The following is a 23,917-nucleotide window of genomic DNA, read 5'->3' on the forward strand; positions in this document are numbered from 1 at the left end:
AACTCCTTCAAGACACTAGGCTCAAGGGAAACATGATCAGGGAAACAAATGTTCAACATACCAACGCTGGTGTCACATTTAAACTCAAACAGTTTTTTTTTAATATGATCTCCTTGGAACTGAGTAGACATGGCTTTATTTAAAGTGCCTAAAGTCTCATACTCATTATCATATGTCGGCAGTAATTCAGACAGGATTTTGTCAAGGAAGAAAATATGAATTTTTATAATTCTTCTCACCAGTGATGTTTCCAACAAGAGGTAGAAGATACAATCAATATGTGATGCCTTTGCCGTGCAGCAGAAACATTTTTTACAGCCAGTAAGGCTACTGTGATTTTTTCATTAATAGCTGTATTTCTAAATTAAAAAAATTTTTTTTTTTTTTGGCTACACTACATGACTTGTGAGATCTTAAATTTCCTGACCGGGGATTGAACCCAAATCCTCAGCAGTGAGTACGTGGAGTCCTCACCACTGGATTGCCAGGGAATTTCCCCTAAATAAAATTTTGAAGATCAATATTCTATGTTACTTTTGGAAAAGGCTAACAAAAAATTAGGTAGTTAATTGGTACATCTAATTTTTGGATGTGGTTTTCATTTTCATGTAGTCCCTCCACGGAACAATCTATCAAATATGTCCTTTGAAGTGGAATACTCTATTAGGTAACACAGATGTTTTCTTGGATTTTATTACGTTCATAAAATTTTCATAACATTCACAATAGTAATAATACTGTACAATAATGATCTGCTGTGGTCAATAGCTTGGGCAGCGGCCACAATGAAGATGCACGTATTTCATGTCAAAGAGCAGATGGCAACTCCGAGGTAGGATAATGTTCGCCTCTAGATGACACTATATCCATTTCAGTAATTTGTTCCTTGCTTTTAAAGTACATATTCTTAATGGATAGGATTAGTTATTTCCTCATCAAACAGAGCTTTAATTACCTGAATTAAATAATTACTTACCTAGTAAATCCGAGGCTCTCAAATTTTCTCTCAGAAACATAACAGAAATAATAGCACTACCTAGAAAGAAAATGGCCATTAGAGGTGTTTCCAAATAGAAAAACACGTGTTACGCAACACCACTTGAAAGGAGTTAAGTAGTCTCAGGTCTGACTAGCTGAGTCCCGGTCAGAGACACCCGGTGACTGTGGCCGTGTAAACGGCCTCTTCCCCCTCACGGCTGAGGGTTCCCGGAAATGGGCCTGCTTTGTGATGAACCTACAGCAGTGACTGGGATAGTGCATGGCCTACAGGGAGGGCTCAGTAAAGGCTGACTGAATGACTAAATGCCTGAGTGAAAAGAAAAGAAAGAAAGAAAGAGGTAGGGAGGGAGGGAGGAAGGAAGGAGGAAGGTAGAAACAGAAGGGAAGGATGGAAAGGCAGAAAGAGACAGAAGGGAAGGAAAAACGGACAAAAAAAAAAAAAACCCTTAACTTTATATCTCGAACTGACACATACTTCCCCTCACCTACCCCCATAACCCCCTCTTCCAACACCACCAGGACCCGAGGGCTCCTCCTGGTCTCCCCTCTCCTTCGCACGACACACCCAACAGCCTACTGGGTCAGGATCTACGCTGGGATTTCACTGTCTCTCGAGTCCACCCCTGCGTCTTCACTCCCTCTGCCACAGCTCCAGCCAGCTTCACCTCACGGGGGTAACAGCTCCCCTCTGGAGCCTCCCATTTCACTACCCCTTCCCCACAGCACTAGAGGCATCTTTCCAAAAGGCAAATCCAATGTGAATCCACAGCTTAAAACCTCTTAATGGCTTCCTGTCACAAAGGACAAAGGCCAAACTACTAAGTATGATGCTCAAAGACAGCCATGATTTTACTCCTGACAATTTCCTTGCCATGTTTACTCTTGATCTCTTCTATATTCTCTGTCCACTGTTACTAAATTCATCATAATTCCCAGAACCACCACTGAGTTTCATGCTAAAGGACTTTTCTACAATCGGTTCCCTGTGCATCCCTGCCTCCACCTTTTAACCCAACTCTGGACTCAAGCAACACCTCTGGATTCTCCCAGATTGAGTTGACCACTCCACCCATGTGTCATTACCCCTCATACAGTTTTCTCATTACGTAAGACTTTTTTTTTTTTTGCCTGTTTCCTGCAAAAGATATTTTGGCTCTCTTACTCTAAGATATGTCTTTTTAAAAACTATTTATTTGGCTGTGTGGGGCCTTAGTTGTGGCATGTGGTTTAGTTGCCTTGCACTGTGTGCGATCTTAGTTCCGTGACCAGGGATTGAACTCACAACCCCTGCATTGGAAGGCAGATCCTTAACTACTGGACCTACAGGGAAGTCCTGAGATATGTCTTATTTTTTCAAGATCTCTTGTATGTAGTTAGTGTGTGTGTGTTAGTTGCTCAGTCATGTCCAACTCATTGGGACCCCGTGGACTGTAGCCCACCAGGCTCCTCTAGTATTCTCCAGGCACAAATACTGAAGTGGATAGCCATTCCCTTCTCCAGGGGATCTTCCTGACCCAGGGATAGAACCCAGGGCTCCTGAATTAAAGACGGATTCTTAACCATCTGAGCCACCAGGGAAGCCCAAGGAGTTAGTACCCAGCACATAAATAAAAGGGTTGCTGGGATCTCCTGCATTTGTTGACCCTTGTGATGTTTAGAATCCTCTTTCCCATTACTGATGCTAATGAATCCTCAACCTTACAACTGAACCATGACCTACTAAGCTGTGTGGGGTAAGTTGAATCTGAGTTGTTCCTCCTCTGGAATCATGAGAAAATGGGAACATCCAAATTTGCAATAATACAAACACAAAAAACAAAACCTCACAACATAACTTGTGTTTAAAATTTTTAAAAAACCATTAGCTGAATTTTTTGTTTTTTAAAGCAAAAATACAGAAAGAAAAAATACCATAAAATAATATTATCACCTAGGAAAAAATCAGTTAATAAACTTGTGTGTTTACTTCCCTTTGTTGAAATCAAATCATAATGCAAAATTTCTTTTCTCAGTTACTGTATTAAAAACAATTTGCCATATCATTAAAAATTCTTCATAGGTATAATTTTAATGAGTCTGAATTATAATCCACCAAATCAGTCACATGTGAATGTAACTCTGTCTGGTGTTGCAGTTTCCCTGGTGACTCAGATGGTAAAGAATCTGCTTGCAAAGACCTGGGTTCAATCCCTGGGTTAGGATGATCCTCTGGAGAAATGAATGGCTACCCACTCCAGTATTCTTGCCTAGAGAATTTTATGGGCAAAGGAACCTGGCAGGCTACAGTCCATGGGATCACAAACAGTTGGATATGACTGACTGACTAACACACACACACATGCATATCTGGTATTCTGGCAACTGATTTAAAACAAAAGCACATAGAGGATCTTGCTGTGATTTATGTCGGAGAGTGTTTTGCCTATGTTCTCCTCTAGGAGTTTTATAGTTTCTGGTCTTACATTTAGATCTTTAATCCATTTTGAGTTTATTTTTGTGTATGGTGTTAGAGAGTGTTCTAGCTTCATTCTTTTACAAGTGGTTGACCAGTTTTCCCAGCACCACTTGTTAAAGAGATTGTCTTTTTTCCATTGTATATCCTTGCCTCCTTTGTCAAAGATAAGGTGTCCATAGGTTCGTGGATTTATCTCTGGGCTTTCTATTCTGTTCCATTGATCTATATTTCTGTCTTTGTGCCAGTACCATACTGTCTTGATGACTGTGGCTTTGTAGTAGAGTCTGAAGTCAGGCAGGTTGATTCCTCCAGTTCCATTCTTCTTTCTCAAGATTACTTTGGCTATTCGAGGTTTTTTGTATTTCCATACAAATTGTGAAATTATTTGTTCTAGTTCTGTGAAAAATAAATCACAGCAAGATCCTCTATGACCCACCTCCCAGAATATTGGAAATAAAAGCAAAACTAAACAAATGGGACCTAATGAAACTTAAAAGCTTTTGCACAACAAAGGAAACTATAAGTAAGGTGAAAAGACAGCCCTCAGATTGGGGGAAAATAATAGCAAATGAAGAAACAGACAAAGGATTAATCTCAAAAATATACAAGCAACTCCTGAAGCTCAATTCCAGAAAAATAAATGACCCAATCAAAAAATGGGCCAAAGAACTAAGCAGACATTTCTCCAAAGAAGACATACAGATGGCTAACAAACACATGAAGAGATGCTCAACATCACTCATTATCAGAGAAATGCAAATCAAAACCACAATGAGGTACCATTACACGCCAGTCAGGATGGCTGCTATCCAAAAGTCTACAAGCAATAAATGCTGGAGAGGGTGTGGAGAAAAGGGAACCCTCTTACACTGTTGGTGGGAATGCAAACTAGTACAGCCACTATGGAAAACAGTGTGGAGATTTCTTAAAAAACTGGAAATAGAACTGCCATATGACCCAGCAATACCACTACTGGGCATACACACTGAGGAAACCAGATCTGAGAGACATGTGCACCCCAATGTTCATCGCAGCACTGTTTATAATAGCCAGGGCATGGAAGCAACCTAGATGACCATCAGCAGATGAATGGATAAGGAAGCTGTGGTACATATACACCATGGAATATTACTCAGCCGTTAAAAAGAATTCATTTGAATCAGTTCTAATGAGATGGATGAAACTGGAGCCCATTATAAAGAGTGAAGTAAGCCAGAAAGATAAAGAATATTACAGCATACTAACACATATATATGGAATTTAGAAAGATGGTAATGATAACCCTATATGCAAAACAGAAAAAGAGTCACAGAAGTACAGAACAGACTTTTGAACTCTGTGGGAGAAGGTGAGGGTGGGATGCTTCGAAAGAACAGCATGCATATTATCTATGGTGAAACAGATCACCAGCCTAGGTGGGATGCATGAGTCAAGTGCTCGGGCCTGGTGCACTGGGAAGACCCAGAGGAATCGGGTGGAGAGGGAGGTGGGAGGGGGGATCGGGATGGGGAATACGTGTAACTCTATGGCCGATTCATATCAATGTATAACAAACCCCCCCCCCCCAAAAAAAAAACAAAAACAAAAGCATAAACCCACACCAGAAACCTTCATTCAAGATAAGCTGGGATCTCCATATGCTTCTTCCATCTTTTTTCAACCTAGCCTCTCTCATTTAAGTGAGACATGTCCTTGTAGATCTTTCCCGGGCAGGTTATTTACAGAAACAGAGGTTTCACACAAAATAAACAGAGCATGGGAAATGTCCACCAAGCATAAGTTTGATTGTGTGGCATGGCTGCTCCTCAGAAAGAAAGTTATGACCAACCTAGATAGCATATTAAAAAGCAGAGACATCACTTTGCCGACAAAGGTCTGTATAGTCAAAGCTATGGTTTTTCCAGTAGTCATATACGGATGTGAGAGTTGGACTATACAGAAGGCTGAGTGCTGAAGAATCGATGCTTTCGATCTGTGGTGCTGGAGAAGACTCTTGAGAGACCCTTGGACAGCAAGGAGATCAAACCAGTCAATCCTAAAGGAAATTAATCCTGAATATTTACTGGAACACCTGACGCTGAAGCTCCACCACTTTGGTCACATGATGCAAAGAGCCAAGTCATTGGAAAAGACCCTGATACTAGGAAAGACTGAGGGCAGAGGAGAAGAGGGTAACAGGATGAAATGGTTGGATGGCATCACTGACTCAATGGACATGAGTTTGAGCAAGCTCCAGGAGATGGTGAAGGACAGGGAGGCCTGGTGTGCTGCAGTCTATAGGGTCACAGAGAGTTGGACACAACCTAGCAACTGAACAACAACAACAGTGGCTTTAAAACATTAAAGCAATATTTTCTACAGATAAATTAGTGTATAGATACATAGCTCATTGCATTAAGAACTGAGTTTGGGACTAGCATAAAAATGTATGAAAAATTTCTATTTCAGATTTGGACCAAAATAATTCAGGGACACTAATTTCACATGTTAGAGCCTTAGAAAAGGTATTTAAAAAAAATCAAGATCTCACTCCCAACTCCCATTACAGACTTCCTGTGTAATTATGTAAGGAATGTTTCCAAGCAGCCCTTCTCCAGGGGATCTTCCTGACCCAGGAATCAAACCAGGGTCTTCTGCATTGCAGGTGGATTCTTTACCAGCTAACCTACCAGGAAAGCCCCTGCAAGCAGAGGGAAATGGATTAACAATAGGTAACAATAAAAAAATAGGTAAAATATCATTACACTAACACATACTAAATGCATTCCATTATAACAATCCTTGAGATGTCTATTTCACAGTGAAGGATTCCAGCAAGAAGGGAGACACTGCTTACATGGAATAAGGAGATTTTAGAGCTAGTAGGAGACACAGAGATAATCTAGTCTAACCTTTACAGTTACTCTAACCTAGAGTAACTTACTCTATAATAATTTACTACTAATAATAATTTACTCTAACCTAGGTTCTAACCTTTACAGTTGGGAAACTGAGGTTCAAAGGTCTCATATTTATTGATCTGTTCATTTAACAAACATTTATATTACAGCACAGCTGGAACCAGCACCCATATTTCCTTGTCCCACTTCAGAGTGCTTTCTAGCATACTATACTTCATTTCCTTCCTTAGAGTAAGAAAGGCATCATTTTCCTTCTCATTGCTAAGCCACAGTTTCAGAAATAATGTCACTTTCGAAGGAAGACAGAAGGATGCTATGTAGTAGACAATTCCATTGCTAAAAGCAAAAAGGACATGATTGGTAAAAATAAACTTGAAATATACTATATACATTAAATTATATCAATTGCCATATGCTACTTTTACTTTCTGAAAGAATTTATGTGCCTGATTCATTTTCCATAAGTTTTGAGAAAACATGTAATTTGCTACAAAATTTTAGCTAAGATAGGGAATGAGACTTTAAAAAATTTATCTAGCGAAGAAAGTAATGAAAAAGAACGTTCTATTAAGATACATCTACTTATAACTAATTTATCTTGCAAATCATGATTAAAATGAGCTCTGTTAAGCAAAAAGATAGCTTCTGAGCAACAACTGATAACATGATTTCTAAGAACAGCAGTAAATTTTAATTTTATTTATTTTTAATTGGAGGATGACTGCTTTACCATGTTGTGTTGGTTTCTGCCATACAAGAAGAATCAGTCATAATTATATATACACACCCTCCCTCTTGAGCCACCCTGCCCACTCCTATCCCACCCCTTCAGGTTGTCAAGAACAGTAGTAAATGTTTTAAATGAGAAAAAAATAAGCAAACTGAACTGTTCCCATATACATCTGCAATCAGAGATCTGTCAAACTCAGCCCTGTCTAGTTGTTGCTATAACAACAACCTTGCCTTCTAAACATGTACAAGGGGGGGACAACTACTACACTTTTATTTCTATAGTAAAAATTAATATTTTAAAATAGAGCATCTTAAGATCAATAGTTTAAAAAGCATTGGAACAGACAATACTGGTAAATGAACAGATTTTTACTAAGTATGATTAAACTGAAGTTACTACGGAGCCCTAGGTTGAGCACTCACAGTTTTATGTGCATTTTGGACTAAAGGCATGGTTGAGTAGAGGTTCATAAATCCTTTTCCATCCTGGCTTTCACAGGTCATGCTTCTACACAGAGAGTGCTTCCAGACACAGGCCTACACAGAGTGCTCCTGAGCACAGGAGTTAATTCATTGCATGGTGAGCACAGTGACTCCAGAGGCACTGTGGACCACAATGATTAAATGCATTAAAAAAAAAAAAAAGGTAGCCTATAAAAGATAACATACCCAAGTTCAAACAGTGGTTATGTAGGAATCATGGGAAAAAATACAGCAGGAATACTATGTAAAAGAAAAGTACAAAAAAGTGTCTTCTTGGATTTGGTGCAAAAGAGTACTCCCAAGGTGCCGTTTATTAAAGTATTCACACAGCCTTGATCATAATACTTCACGATCAGGAGAATCAACAACAGTTATAACGGACTGACTCCTATTGGGAAGTCATCTATACTCTTTTTGGTGATGAAGCATCACCTGGCTTGCAGGCAGAATGGAAACGATTTCCTGTCATGGCCCTGAACAAGCGTGAGATACATGGACATTCCGATCTGGATTTCCAGATGAAAACAGACAGAGGCCAAGCCAAGATCCCCGTGGCTTCAGCTGCACCAGGTATAGGTGTGAGGAGCTGTCAGTCCCAAGTGTAGACATGTTTCAATTTGCAGCATGATGATATATGTGCACATTCTATAAAGACAGATTTAACCCAAAGTTTTAAATGTGATTATGTATATGACATTCTTATCTGATTCAGCTGGAAAGGAAAAACCTTTGGTTCCAGGGTCACAAACCCAAAAGCCTACAGGGGCCAGTTGGGTAATCCTCTAAAGAAGAAGGAACAATGAGGGTGGTGGGTTATGTTGATCAGGGGCTGTGGGCCTGTGGTGACCTGGTGTACACAAGATCAATGAAAGGCATTAGCCAGAATTCAGTCTTAGCCAACTTCAAGTCCAGTGTTACCAGATCTGATTCTTTAAGACAAAAATCCAGTTTTTGTGCATCACTGTCCAATTTTTAAACATGGGAAATTAATTTGTATTCTTAAAAAGCATTCTTTGAGCAAAACAAACACAGCAGAGGCCAGATTTGGTCTACAGGCCACCCGTCTGTAAACTCTGATCTAGTCCGCAAATGAAAATTCCATCAGCTCTCCTGCCTAGATATTCAATTTATTGTTTAACCTCTATAATCTGAAGAGAAACCAGGGTATATGTTTATAATACAGGAAAGCAGAACACAAAGTACTAAAGAAAACACACTTTTATAAAAAAAGATCCCATGACATGAAAAGAACATATTTATACAATAATGCTACAAACAGTTCCTCACATGTAAATATCTGGCTTGTGGTTTCTGACCACTTAAAATGGCAACTTTATTGTACTGCTGAAAAGCAAACCACAAAAGCACTTTCATGTCAGTCACAATCAAACTTCAAATACGTGGGCATGTTGAGTGCACTCACAGGCTCAAGCAACTCTAACCGTTTTGAGGTACTGACTTCTCCAAAAGGATCATTCCTCCTTAGTTGTAGAATTGGAGGAGAAAAGTATGTCAATCACAATGAATTCCAAGGAATTAGGATTCGAAAATCTGAGGATGTGACACTCTGAAAAATGTTTCTTGACAGAGAAAAAAGTTGTCCCACCGCCTATATTGGCAGGAACGAAAGTATCCAATAATTCATGCTAGTAAAAAAATTGTTAGAGGGTGTGGAGAAAAAGGAACCTTCCTACACCACTGGTGGGAAGGTAAATTGGTACAGCCACTATGGAGAACAATATGGAAGTTGCCTAAAAAACTAAAAATAGAGTTACCGTATGATCTGGAATTCCACTCCTGAGCATGCATCCAGACAAAACTATAATTCAAAGAGATACATGCACCCCCATATTCATAACAGCACTATTTACACCAGTCAAGACACGCAAGCAACCTAAATGTCCACTGACAGATGAGCCGACAGGTGAGTGGATGAAGAAGGTGTGGCACATATATACAATGGAATATTACTCAGCCATGAAAAGGATGACATAATGCCACTTGCAGCAACATCGAGGACCTAGAGATTTTCATATTAAGTGAAGTAAGGCAGACAGAGAAAGACAAATATTGTGTTATCACTTATTTGTGGAATCTAAGAGAATGATACAAATGAATTTATTCGCAACACAGAAAGAAACTCACAGACATAGAAAACAAACTCATGGTTACACTCTAGATATAAATATAAAACAACAAGGACCTACTGGATAGCACAGGGAGACACACTCAATATTTTATAACACTATCATGGAAAAGAGTCTGAAAAACACGCACACATATATAACTAAATCACTTTGCTGTGTACATGAAACAGACACAATATTGTAAATTAACTACACCTCAATTTTTTAAAAAAGAGAAAAAATTGCCATTGTCATTTCTTGACGATAATGAAATTATAGGTAACATGCATAGTTTCAAAAGAGGAAAGTTACCTGGATTAAGAACAAACATCTTTTCTACATTTTTCTTGATATACACTAGTGATTAAATTGAAAGGACTCCACAAATGTAAAAATACTATCACTGACAGGATTAACTCTGTATTATACATGTAATAGGGCAACATATCATCATCAGCAATTTCTTTAGAAATACTCTGTGGTGTTCTCAAAAATAAGGATGGGTGGAAAAGATGTTTCAAATAAAGGTTCTTGGGTTTTGGGAATGCTTTCAGCTGAGAGTACATGAGCAGACATAAAATGAGGACTTCAGGGATTTATTCCACACATTTTTACTTAGGCAGGTTTTTGGGACAATGTGCTAGGGCAGACAACCCAGCAAGCCACCGAGAAAAGGGATATTTTCCACATATTTTCAATGTAAAGTGCCCCTATCACAAGCAGCCCATGAGGTCTAGAGCCCTGACAACCTCATTCGGGCTGGCCCCGAGCACAGGGCATTAAAGGACAGAGAATCCACCGCATCAAGGTTTGTGGGGCGCTACAGGTCACTCGCTCATGGGCCTGTTTGTGTTTTCCTTCATTTGTTTCTAATAAAAATCTTGGAGACCAAAGTTACTGCTTGAGATGACTTCTCTGGAATTCCAAAAGGCCTCACCAGGGTTTTCTGGCTGCGCTATGACCATTGTTTAATGGAATACAGACACATTGCAGCTTACAGCTTCATAACGGCACACAGAAATACATGAAACAACATATATTTCCACATCATGAATTTCAATTTGAACAAAAGCCAGCATGTTAGGGAAAATGCGTGATGGGAAAGACTTACCAGTCATCTGCTTCATTCTCTCCTCATTTTCCCAGTGCAGTTCAGATCTCCAGCCTTAATTCAAATTAGCCTAGTCACAGGGTGACTACTTCTCCTAGGAAATTATCCCAGGGCCAAGGAGACCTCACTGCTATTAATTTTATCATCCCATACAAAACTCCAAGTGTTTGATCTCATATAATTCATCATGAGTTTAATCTACTTATTACTCACTGGGCAGTAATTAAGTAAAATAACAAGGTTGTATGTCTCATACAGTACCTGGCATGGTGGATGCTCATTCAGCATCAGTTTCCTACCTTTAACTATTTCTAAACTGTTACCTGAATTTAACTTGGAAAAAGGTGATCTATTCTCTGAACTCTAACTACTTTCAATCAATACACTCAGAGGTATAGAGCGGAAAAATGTCCATCATGTTTTTATTTCTCCCACCCTTCCTGCCCCACAAAAACATCCCTTCAATATCCCACTCCCTAGCTACCCCTAGACAAGTCAATTTTATACTGAGAGAAGTCTACCATGAACCTCCTTCATTTTTTGTGACCTCAACTCTTCAGATTATTGACAACTTTATTATTTTCACTCATCTCTTAATGCTTATGCATAGCATAGATCACCATCAGGGGATAAACAGGAAAAGGAAAACATGAAATGTAAGGGCACACTTTGTATTAATAGATGCACAAATAATCTAACTCAACCCCCCAAAGGACAGGCTAATAAACCTGTAAGTATTTACAGAAGTGAGTATTCCCAAGTTCTTTGCAAAAAACGTTTAACCACTGCACTTCATCAGGGATTGAAATCTTTTAAATAACACCTTGGAGAAGGAAATGGCAACCCGCTCCAGTACTCTTGCCTGGAGAATCCCATGGACAGAGGAGCCTGGCGGGCTACAGTTTATGGGATCACAGAGAGTCGGACACAACTGAAGTGAGGGAGCACACAAATAACACCCTAGAACAGAACAGAACACTTCTCTTTCATATCCTGGAACAGGACATCCTAGAACACTCAATCCTCACTGTATCAAAATTCAAATTCAAACCAATTCTGTGAGGCTGTATTGTATGATTTCTTGTATCATGCTCTCCTGAAAAAATCAGACAGCAGGCAACATGACACATAGTCCCAATCTCCTGGTCTCAGATGAATGGCCAAGATGAACATTAAACAGGTCATTCTGAGCATGATGAGAGTTGCCCAAGGGGAAGTAAGGGTCAAAGCTTCTACATGCAGTTGAACAGGTTGTGCACTGCACAAAGACACTATCTTTGAGGGGGCACCACCCGCATCTCAGATCTTGGTGCTTCGTGTATTTCTCAGGACAAGTTTCTGACAGATGGCACTACAGTGTCCTGCTCCCATCAAATTATTGCATTAAGATAATCTGCAGATCAAAATAAAGTATCACGAGAAAGGCTGCCTTTTTCTAATTCACAAAAAGGCACCAAATAGATGAGAGGAGGGCCCATGCAGGGTGCTAAGGGAGCAGAGAAGAAGCCGGTTTAATTTAGTACAGAAGCAAAAAAAAAAAAAAGGCCTCCTGGGGAAGAGGGACAGGAAAGATTAGCAGCAGTTTAAAATTTTATTACAAACTGCACAGAATATCCAACTTATTTCTCCTTATTGGATTTCTGGTGTAATAAATAGTTTCTCAGAAAAACACTTTCTCAAATTGCAGTTAGACCTGAATGTCTCTCTGAAGTTAATTAGCAAGTGAACAAAAGTGCTCTGAAGCCAGAGCAAGAAGACAGAAAGTTGCACGCACATTTCAGACTGTTTTCCCTTGGACAAAATTCTGAGTCTGTTTTTTATATGTATTTGTTTTTGCTAGGTTATTTGGAAATGCTGGTAGTTTCCAACACATTTTGGTGGGGAATATGTGGAGGAGTCATAGGATAATTGCTGCTTAATGGCTGAACAAATGAGCGGCGAGGAGCCCACCCTTCTTCTCCCTGAGAATTAATTAATTACTGGAGGACCGATGCTGAAGCTGAAGCTCCAATGCTTCGGCCACCTGATGTGAACAACCAACTCATTGGAAAAGACTCTGATGCCGGGAAAGATTGATGGGAGGAGGTGTAGGGGGCAACGGAAGATGAGTTGGTTGGATGGCATCACTGACTCAATGAACCTGAGTTTGAGCAAACTCTGGGAGATAGTGAAGGACAGGGAAGCCTGGTGTGCTTCAGTTCACGGGGTTGCAAAGAGTCAGACACGACTTTAGTGACTGAACAATGAACGACAACAATGATAAGGACAATAAAAGGCATTTCCTGAAGTGGTTTATTCATTTTTGAGAATTTAACAACCAGCCATCTTCAGAAGCACGAAGTAAACTCCCTTATAAAGAATAATGTACTGTGTTTCTAGTTAATTAAAAATATAAATCACAGTGACAATGGCTAGGTTTGCCACTGTGTCAAACACTGCACTATGCATCCAACACTGTTCTTAAGTGTGTGTGTTTATTCAGTTCTTCCCCATGACAACCTCTGAGGGAAGAACTGTTTTTATTCCCATTTTACAGATGAGGGAACTGAGGCATAAACCCATCTAAGCAACTTGCCTGAGGTCACAGAGCTTTCCAGATGCAATTGAAACACCAACTCTTAAGATTTCTTAATTAATGGAAAAACAAACTCCTAGAATTAACCATGAAAAAAAGTGAAACTGGCAGTCACTCAGTCATGTCTGACTCTTTGTGGCCCCATGGATTGTAGTCCACCAGACTCCTCTGTCCATGGGATTCTCCATGGAGTGGGTTGCCATTTCCTTCTCGAAAGGATGGAGGTAGCCATTTCTCTCTCCCGACCCAGGGATTGAACCCAGGTCTCCTGCATTGTGGGTGGATTCTGGTCTGTCTGAGCCACCAGGGAAGCCTGCCAGCATATAATCAGCATTTTAGCCAAAATAAGCTTTTATACTTATTATTCACTGAGGAAGCCCTTCAGGGAGGAAAGGAAGGTAAAAGTATAAGGAGATACAAGAATATGAGGGCTCTGAGCCTCTTCCTCCAAAAGAGGACTCAGGCCTAGGCACTCAGATCTGCCTGTGTATCAGGACTACTCCCATTATCCACCTCCCCACCCTGCTGCAGGTACCGGCGAGGTATCTATCTTGTCTGAGTCTAGAACGCTCTGACTGCCCGTGAGTGTTGCTGTAAGGACTCTAGAGGGTTTTCTGCAGAACTGTTGTCCCTTGAGATGCTTCTTATAAAGGCATCTTGTGGACAACAGATTTGGAAAGCTGGCTTACTGCATTTGCTTCTGAGAAACTGACAGCATGCCTGGGCCTATCCCAGAGCCTCAAGAAATCCTCTACTCAGGAAACCTGTGTACTGTTTTAAATCCAATATTGCAGAAACCTGCTTGATTACAGAATTCTTTGTTTCTGAGAACGCCTATGAAACCATCAGTAAAACTGGTGCCTGAGAAATGCCACCTCCAGGTAAGCATGTCAGTGTAGAGCAGCAGGATACACAGAGAGAAGGCAAGAAAGGCTAGAAAGGAAGATGGTTCAAGGCGAGAACGTGGGTGGAGTACAAACTGAAATATCCAGGGTGGTTACCGTAGTGCTTCTTACGTGCTAGTCCTAAAAAAAAAAGTCTGTTGCACTGAAGTGTACAAAGGGAGGAGGAATTTTGATTATGTAAGACAAAGCAGTGGGACTGACACATTAGCAGCCTGGGCGTAGTGAGATGCTGACCCACACAGTATCGCCTTACTTCTGGAGAGGAGAAAAAGGAACACAGTGTATTGGTATGAACCAGGCTACCCAAGGAGAATGAAGAAGATGGAAGAAAGTTCCTTCACTTGGACTTAAGAGCTAAAGCTTAAAAAAAAAAACAAACAACTGTTTTGGACTTCAGTTTTCTTTCTTATTTTTTTTTCTTTTCAAACTTTGAAAGCCACAAAAGACAGCAGAAAAGCCAGAAAAGAACATGTAATCTCTCATGCAACATTGCAACAAATATTACCTTTAAAAAAAAAATCATAGGAAGGTTTGATTTCCTTCTTGAAGCTCCCAAGAAATAATAGGGAAAATGAAATTAGTAAAGTGTAGACACTTCTCTGCCTCAGCTGTAGACACAGCCATAGGATAACATATTTATTAAAAAATGCTGTCCCCTTTGCTTCACGTTTTCTAGAGTTTCTAGAACCTTTATAAAGAATCATAAAAGTGGTAGGGGGTTGTTCTGTGGAAAATCCTCCATCTCCAGCATTCCTTACCCACCCACAACACTGCACAGTGACCTGAACTCAACGCAGGAGTGCTGTGGGAATATTATTTATGAGCATATATTACTGTGTGCAAAGACTGTAAAGCAGGAAACAATTTGTGTTTGAGGCTATAGTTTTACTTCTTGGAATCATTTTAAATGGGTAGAGAGGGAGGTTGCTAAAAATGTTCTAAAGCTGAAACATTAATCCAGGTCAGGGGTAGACAAAGAAAAAGGAAGGATAGCATGGAGAAGAGCCCATCTCCAAGTCTGCAGGTGCGTGGACTGCCCCGCCCCTCCAGCAGACCTGGGAGGACGCTCTCGGAGGGAAAGGCGGTTAGGCTGAAAACCTCCCGTTATTAATGAGAGCTTTGAGCAAATCATGCCAAGATGAGTAGCTTCACAGGCAGCTTCACGAAGGGCTGTGAGGAGCTTATCAGGGCTGGCCCTTCATCTCTGATAATTGCCGAATTCTCACTTCGGGTCCCAAGAGGCCTGGCTTATCTTCATTTCTGTGAGATCTCTGGGTCTTTATAAGAAATCCAGCACATCCCCCTTCCTTTGTGCTAGTTGGAATGGCTCTTTTCTTGTTCCCAGAAAAAAGCTTCCCAGGACCGGGGGATTCGAGATAAACAGAGAATTTCAGTGCAATGTGATGCACTCAACCCTCCTCCAGGCCTCTGTTTGATCTGTCTGGACACTTCTGTTTTAGGTTATTGCATGGAAACTGAGCATGAAGCAGAATCAGAAACGAAACTAGAGATGAGCTCTAAACAGACAGTCACTATGAAAAATAGTACAACAGTTTCAGAACAGTTGGGGCCTGTAGAAGTCTCACGGTGACAATATAACTATGCGTGCATGCCGTGCCACTTCAGTCGTGTGCAACTCTGCGACCCTATAGACCACAGTCCTCCAGGCTCCTATGCCCACGGGATTCTCCAGACAAGAATACTGGAGTGGGTTGTCATGCCTTCCTCTAGGAGATCTTCCCAACCCAGGGATCGAACCTGCCTCTCTTATGTCTCCTGCATTGACAGGCAGGTTCTTTAGCATTAATGCCAGCAGGGAAGCACAAAATAACTATATCTTTTTATCTATTATTTCTCAGATTTTGAGAAGAAAAAAATATAAAGAATGCCCTTGTACATAGTATATGCAGTACTAAATAGAAGATAAGACACCTTCAAATTGCTGATTTTATCTGAATTTTTAAAATGTCAAATGATTACATAAATTGTGTGCCTATTCAGAGTAGGGTGATTTTAACTGAACAATTTCTAGAAAGCCAAAAAAGCATTCCTGGAAAAAAAAAAAGGCATTCTTTGCTAACCATTCTATTATTGTATATTATGAAATAAGATATTTTAAATGATTAAGAAGGGGAAACTTCTTTCAAAATGAAACAAAATTCCCTTTGAGTATACATTATTTCAGTTTAAATTATGTTTTTAAAAAGAATATCATATAATTTTTTGGAAAATATCACACTTGGGATAATATGCTTGATCTAGTTGTTACCAGACAATAACCATCAACTTGTTTCTATTTCAATGAAGATTCCAAGTTCACAGAAACTTAGAAACATGCTGTTTCCATAGCAGCAGATAAAGGGTGAAACTCAAAAGATTTTATTGATTTTAACACAGCTTAGAGAATTTGCTCTCTTTTTTAGCAGTAATTCTTGCTTTTTCTTTAGTCTTTAGCAACATCTCATATTCTCTTGTCTAAATGTATCTAGCAGGTCATAAAAAATTTTGAAAGCAGGTTAATTATGACATTACTGTAAAATTACACATTCTTATAGATAGTAACATATCTAATTCTTAATGTAAAAGAGATGCTAAACTATGGATCAGGAATCAGGGACTCTGTATGTCATGTCAGTTTAACATTTGAATAAAATATGTCATTCTATTACAAATGTTTTAAGATAATTCATTAATGATTAAAAAGCATGTATAACATTTGCTGTGGCTATTGATTTATTGACTCAGACACCAGGAATCAGGCTTTTAAACATAAATGTTACAGCTACAAAATGCCAGTTTCTTCATGGTTAATGGGGCACCATGACAATGAATAACTGAAATTAGGAGTATAACTGTTCCAAGTGAGCATGCTAAGAAAACAGGAAACAGACTTTCTTCTTTTGGGCCTGTGTTCAGTTGTATGTTTTTTCACTGATTATTCTGATCTCTTAAAATTTCTATTTGTCAAAACACAGAAAAATGGCCCACCTGTAACAGACATACAGCCTAACGGAGCGATGAGAGTAATGGGGGCGAATCCATAGGCCGCGAAGTTTCCCGTCTCTCCCAGGGCCATCAGTATGACCCCACCCCACCACAACACGCTCCTGAAGTATGGCCTTGGGTGTTCTTGCTGTGCTGACCGAAGATGTGAATACTTCTAGAAGTCAAACAGAATGTAAATAAGAAAACATTTCCACGCAACTAAAAATTGCCTTGAAAATTTTGGTCCTATAAAATTGCTTCAAGGCTCTTAAATTTATTTACAGATTATAATAGAGCAATGATTATGGTTTTCTGTTTTGTTCCAAACATACTAAAAGTGACTCATACTGACACAGTATTTTATAGTTTAAAGGGCCTTCTTCATATTAATTAATTCTCATAACTCTGTGAAATAAATATCATTATTACTATCTAAAGATGGGATGTATGTTAAGGAGTTAAGTGACTTTTTATTCTACCACACCAAAACACTTCTTTTATTAGATTGTCAAAAAAAAAAATCAGGTTCCCAAAATAAACATCATTGAAATAAATACGATAAATTATTAAAGAAACACCTTTGGAAAAGGGATTTAAAGAGAGCATATCTTAGGGTGAGTCAAAGTAGCTACCACAATAAATGTAACAGGGCAGAAAGTAGCAGAGGGTTGGGATGGAGGAACTCATTTATATCTGGTTTGAGTATATCCTTTTATTGCAAACATGTGAATTCCTGAAGAACTGGCCATTAAATAAAGCCCTATTTCCCTCTTGATTTTCTAATGATAACTGAACTCACTTCTTTAAGAAGTATGCACAATTCTAGATGACTTTAAAATTTTTTCTTTAAAAAATTTTTAAAAGCTTCAGGAGCTATTCAGAAAATAATAAAAGTGCCATAAGAAAATGTAGAACATTAAAATAAATCTTGGTTTATGCCAATATTATGAACATCTTTTCTTAGTGTGATACAAATCCACATGAAGTTTAACTGGGGTATACAATACTATTAAGAGGTTCACAAAAATATTTAACTTCTTTTAAAATCGAAAGAAAAAACATGGATACAATCCAATCAGCAGTACATTTGTCTTTGTATCAATAAGGACATAAGATACACTTTCTTTAATGGAGGAAGAAGGCAAGAGTGTCTGAGGCTTATTAAAGTCATAATGTGTCCCTGGATCAAACTACAGAGTTAGAAAAATAAACTTCTTCTTACCTGAATATTTAGGGAAATGCTGATTACCAGGTTTCCTAAAATGGCCAGCAAAACTCCAAAAAGGTGAATCTATAAAAGAAAATGCTTTCTTTAAAAAGCATTTGTAAGATATTTACCAGAAAAAGAAAAAAAAACCTACAAAAATTTAAGTTGATACATTCATTCCTTTGTTCATTCATCCTGCAAATATTCTCATAGCACCCATTTGCCAGGGTCATTTGGAATATGGATAACAGTTTTATTAGGATTAATTTCTCACTTTAGTCAAATATTATTTTTTAGAACTAGTTCAGTCTATATTTAATTCTCTAGGTACTTGCTCCCTTTACTAAAATAAATAGTCATCAGGTTCTCACGTTTTCCCACTAAGATGCTTCTGCTTATTCTGTTTCAGTTTTCCTCAGCAACCCCTCTGACTGGGGTGTTCATTGTCTCAAGTATGCGAGTGCTGTTCTCCCTCTTTTCTTTCTCTTAAGATATTCTGGTAGACTGGAAGACATTCTGGAAAACTGTGGTATGAAAGAAAGATCATTGGCTTTGGAGTTAAAGGATGAATCTGAGATTCAGATCAGTTATTTTCTAATGGGCAACTTTGAGCAAGCTACTTCAGCTCCCTGGATCCAGTAGACAGGGGTTGTTAGATAAGATGTTTCCAAAATCCCATTATCTCCAAAGTGTTATGAACTCTACTGGTGACAGACTAAATTTTCCACTGCTCCCCTGGTCAAGAACCCACAGTCCCTCTCTACAGTCAACTACATCAAGTATAAAAGGACTATCCCAGCTCCCCATAATCCATCCTCATCCTGAACACCCGCTGTCCACAGCACGCTCCAGGCTGCTCTCTCTGTCTTGGGTACCTGGTTCCTGACTTCTCCGATCAGATGTCATACCTGCTCACGTCATTGCTCTCACCCAGACAGCATCTCCTTCTCTCAGCCCATTCCAAACAGACCTCACCCTCCCGGCCATCTGAGCTCCACTCATTACAACCGTCTCAGACACCACAGCCCATCTTTACTGTCTCAGAATCTAAATGGTGCACGTCCCTATTTCTTCTTTTATACGTCACGTGTACCATCAGGCTCTGTCAAGAGATGGCAAATTCTCCAAGGGAAGAGGATCGTGTCTTAGACTTCCACTGGGGCTTCTACATCATCTACTATACACAGTGAGGGGCTTAAAAAAACACTTGCTTGAAAAAGTATACAGTGGTTTAAAACAAGAACTACAGAGGTTAAAAAGTAAGTTCTGACACATTGCCCAAGATGTTTACTACAGATAGCATATGCATTATTTGATGACTTCAAAAGATGCATTTACTGCTACTATCTAGGGACAAAGACGTAATATCTGCTAGTAGTAACAATTAGTAATGATAGAAGGACTCTTCCCCCTTTTTCTTCTTTAGTACAGAACTTTTAACTAGCTTCAAATTCCAAAGCATTATTTGAATTTCAAATGAACATTACAAGCACAAGGAACCCTTTTCAGAATGCAAAATGTCTTTGAAGTTTTAGAACTTTATTATGCGTGCTGAAGTGAAATTCAGTATTTTTTTTAAAAATGAAGCAGAAAAGCTGAAAACCCATTTAATAGCTGACATATAATATCCATAGTCTTTAATCAGTTAAGAATTTTCTTTTCCTAATAAAGGCAGTTGGCAACAATTTTGATCACTATTCCTCATGGGGAACAATTGTATCATAATATAATGTGCTATTTCTATGCTTTCGATTTACAATTGAGTACATTTGGCAGTAATCAGGAAAATAAAAATTCAGAAGAAGTTTGGGATTCAATGAGTAATTATGAAAATCTTCTGTAATTATAAAAGTAAACTGGTGAATAGAAATAACTTACTTCTAAATTCTTTAAATGATTCACTGAGTAGTTTAAATACCACCAGGCCCAGTGTTTAGAAATTGGTTAGCAGGATTTGGCAATGATTTCTTGGATATGACATGAAAAGCACAGGCAACAGAAGAAAAAATAGATAAGCTGGACTTTATCAACAGTGAAATATTTTGTGCATCAAAGGACACTATTAGCACAGTGAAAGGCAACCCACACAATGGGAGGAAATATTTGCAAATCATATATCTGATAAAGACTGGTATCTGAAATATATAAAGAATTCCCACAACTGAACACCACCAAAAAAATAAACAATGCAGCTGAAAAATGGTCAAAGAACTTGAATAGACTTTTCTCCAAAGAAGATATATAAATAGCCAATAGGCACATGAAAAAATGCTCAATAGCACCAATCATTAGCAAAAGGCATATCAAAAACAATTAAAAAAAAAAAAAACCAGTAAGCTTTGGTAAGGATGTGGAGAAACTGAAACTCTTGTTCACTGCTGGTGGAGATATAAAATGGTTCGGCTGCCGACTTCATACCATATACAAAAAAATCAGCTCAAAATCAACCAAAGACCTAAATGTAAGAGCCAATACTATAAAATTCTCAGAATAAAACACAAGGGTAAATCTTTGTGACCTTAGATTTGGCTATGGATTCCCTTAGATAAGGCATCAAAAGCATAAACAACAAAGAAAAAATAATTAGACTCCTCAATATTAAAGAATTGTGTATTTCAAAGGACACGATCAAGAAAGTGAAAAGATAATCTATAAAATGGGAGACAATATTTGGAAATCATACATCTGATCATACATCTGATAAGGGACTTATACCTAGAATCTATAAAGAACTCATATAATGCAGTAATAATGACAAATGATCCAATTAAAAATGGGCAAAGGATCTGAACGGACATTTCTCTAAAAAAGACAAATGGCTAATAAGCACATTACAAACACGTTCAACATCACTAGTCATTAGGGATTGCAAATCAAAACCATGGTGATAAACCACTTCATACCAAATGAGATACCTATAATAAAAAGTCAGATAATAACAAGCATTAGTGAGGAGGTAGATAAATCAGAACTCTCACACACTCTTATGGAAATATAAAATGGTACAACCACTTTGGAAAACAGTCCAGCAGTTCTTCAAAAAGTTAAGCACAGAATTTACATTTGACTCAGAAATTCCAATCCTAGGTATAAATCCAATAGAAATGGAAACATGGGTACACATAAAAACTTGTATACAAATCCCCATACCAGTATTGCTCAGATTAGTCAAAAGTGGAAGTAACTCAAATGTTCATCAACTAATGAACAGATAAGCAAAATGTGGTATATTCATACAATGGGATACTATTCATCCATAAAAATGAATGAAGCAATGAAATATGTTACAACCTAAGTAAACCTTGAAAAGTTTATGCTGGGTGAAAGAATTAAGTCACAAAAGACCACGTATTTTAAGATTCTATTTACATGAAAGGTCCAGATTAGGCAAATCTATAGAGACAGGAAGCAGAATTGTGGTTGTTTAGGGGTGGGAAGGAATAGGGACTTGGGCATGACAGCTAAAGGCTGGGGCTTTCTTTTTAAGGTTATAAAAATGTTCTAAAGTTGATTATGGTGATGTTTATACAACTCAGTGAAATGTACACTTTAAATGAGTAGATTAAATGATATGTGAATTATATTTCAATAAAGTTGTTTAAAAAACACAGGCATTAAAAAATAAATAAATAAAAATAAAAACACAGGCATTTACTTTTTTTGTCCAAAAAAATAAAATGCTACAAATGTAACTAGCTCTACTTCAGTCTCTTCTCCCTCCCAGAGATGAATGACTGTTTTTATGAAGCTGACATAAATATATTTCTTTCCTTCCTTGATTTAATTATCTTTATTTTGTTTACTCAATTTTTCTTTTTTTGTCTTCTTCATTTGAACTCAACTCATTAGCTTTTTCTGCTTCTTTCTATCCAGTGATATATGCAAATAGGGCTACTCATTTCTAAGGATACCTTCTGATTTCCCACCTGCATAGCTTTGGTATCCACAGTTTTCACTGGCATTGAGTTCTAAATATTTCATGATCATCTTATTTTAATCTGAGCCTATATTATTCAAAGGTGTGTTTTTCAATATTTCTAAATGAATGGGGTGTTGATCACTTTATTACTAATTTCTAATTTTACTGAGTTGTGGGCAGAAAACATGCTGTATATAAATTAACATTTGCCTTTCACCTATTATACAGTGTAAATTAAAATTTGTGACTGGCTGGTGTAGGGCTGGTGTAGGGTCAAGAAGTGCTCCATGTATGTTTGAAAAAAAAGTACTTAATAGTTGAGTTAATATATTTTATATATTCTATCTATTCATCTATCTCCATTAATTCATTGCTCAAATATTTCCTATTCTTACTAAATTTTGGATTGTTTATTAATTACCTAGGGAGGTATTTTAAAAATACACTCAAATGTGTACTTACCCATTTTCCCTTTTAAATCTATTAAGCTTTGTTTTATATTTTTAAGACCATAGTGCCAGGTGTATACAGGTTCAAGACTGTTTTATCATTGTAGCTGATTGTTCCTTTTATCATTAAGTATTAATCTCAATGTTTTTTCTTTAAAATCTATTTTAGCTGATATTAATATAGTTACTTTCTTTTGATATTTGCCATTTTCCACATCACTTTAACATTTCTGTGTCATATTTTAGTCATCTCTAATACACAGAAAATAACTGGATTAAAAAAAACCCTGACACATTCTGTGAAATGGGGAGGTGAGTCCATTTTGTTTATTGTGACTATAAACATATTTTCATTTATTTCGACATCATTTATGTTTTTGCAGTTATCTTTTTAAATTTTGCTTTCTAATTTCTCTTTTCCTGAATCCTGTTGAAATGACTGAGTTTTCTTTATTCTTTTCTTTCGCCTATTCTTCTGGCCAGGGAAGTTGCATATCTTATTTATATTCTGTTAGTAACTACTGTTAAATGTTTTTAACTTTCAATTTTGAAATAGCTATGGATTCACAGTAGGCTATAAAGAAATGTCAAGGTAGGTCTATGCACTCTTCCTCTAGCCTTCCCCTCGATGTTAACATTTTACACAACTACAATCCAATATCTATGGTCTCTCTATCCCTTTCCATGTGGAACTCCTCTTACAAGTATGTTAGACTTTTTAATTCTTTTTTTCCTAAAATAGCTCTCATATTTTTGACTCTTATCTCTTTGTACTGAATTATGGATAAGTTCCTCAGATGTATCTTCAAGTTCAGTATTTCTGACCTCCCTTTCAGGTCAGAATATACACATCATCAGTGCATATATTAAGCTGTATTATAATCATTATCTTTACAAAATATTTATTTGGTTGTGTTGTTGGACTATTAAGAAAGCTGAGTGCTGAAGAATTGATGTTTTTTTAACTGTGGTGTTGAAGAAGACTCTTGAGAGTCCCTTGGACTGCAAGGAGACTCAACCAGTTCATCCTAAAGGAAATCAGTCCTGAATATTCATTGGAAGGACTGATGG

At 38.0% G+C, this 23,917-nt stretch overlaps 1 protein-coding gene across 1 annotated transcript in view; it reads right to left on the bottom strand.

Annotated features, from left to right (window-relative positions):
* Positions 1–23,917, bottom strand: part of NIPAL2 (NIPA like domain containing 2) — a 79,068-nt gene that overhangs the window by 37,459 nt on the left and 17,692 nt on the right. Inside the window, exons 2-4 of the mRNA XM_065903289.1 lie at positions 18,494–18,562; positions 17,275–17,446; positions 977–1,036 (exon numbers count right to left, since the gene is read on the bottom strand). Of these exons, the coding sequence (XP_065759361.1) occupies positions 977–1,036; positions 17,275–17,446; positions 18,494–18,562 (301 nt within the window). The remainder of the gene's footprint in view (positions 1–976; positions 1,037–17,274; positions 17,447–18,493; positions 18,563–23,917) is intronic.

This window comes from Muntiacus reevesi, chromosome 12 (assembly GCF_963930625.1).
Source record: "Muntiacus reevesi chromosome 12, mMunRee1.1, whole genome shotgun sequence".
NCBI classification, from domain to species: Eukaryota; Metazoa; Chordata; class Mammalia; order Artiodactyla; family Cervidae; genus Muntiacus; species Muntiacus reevesi.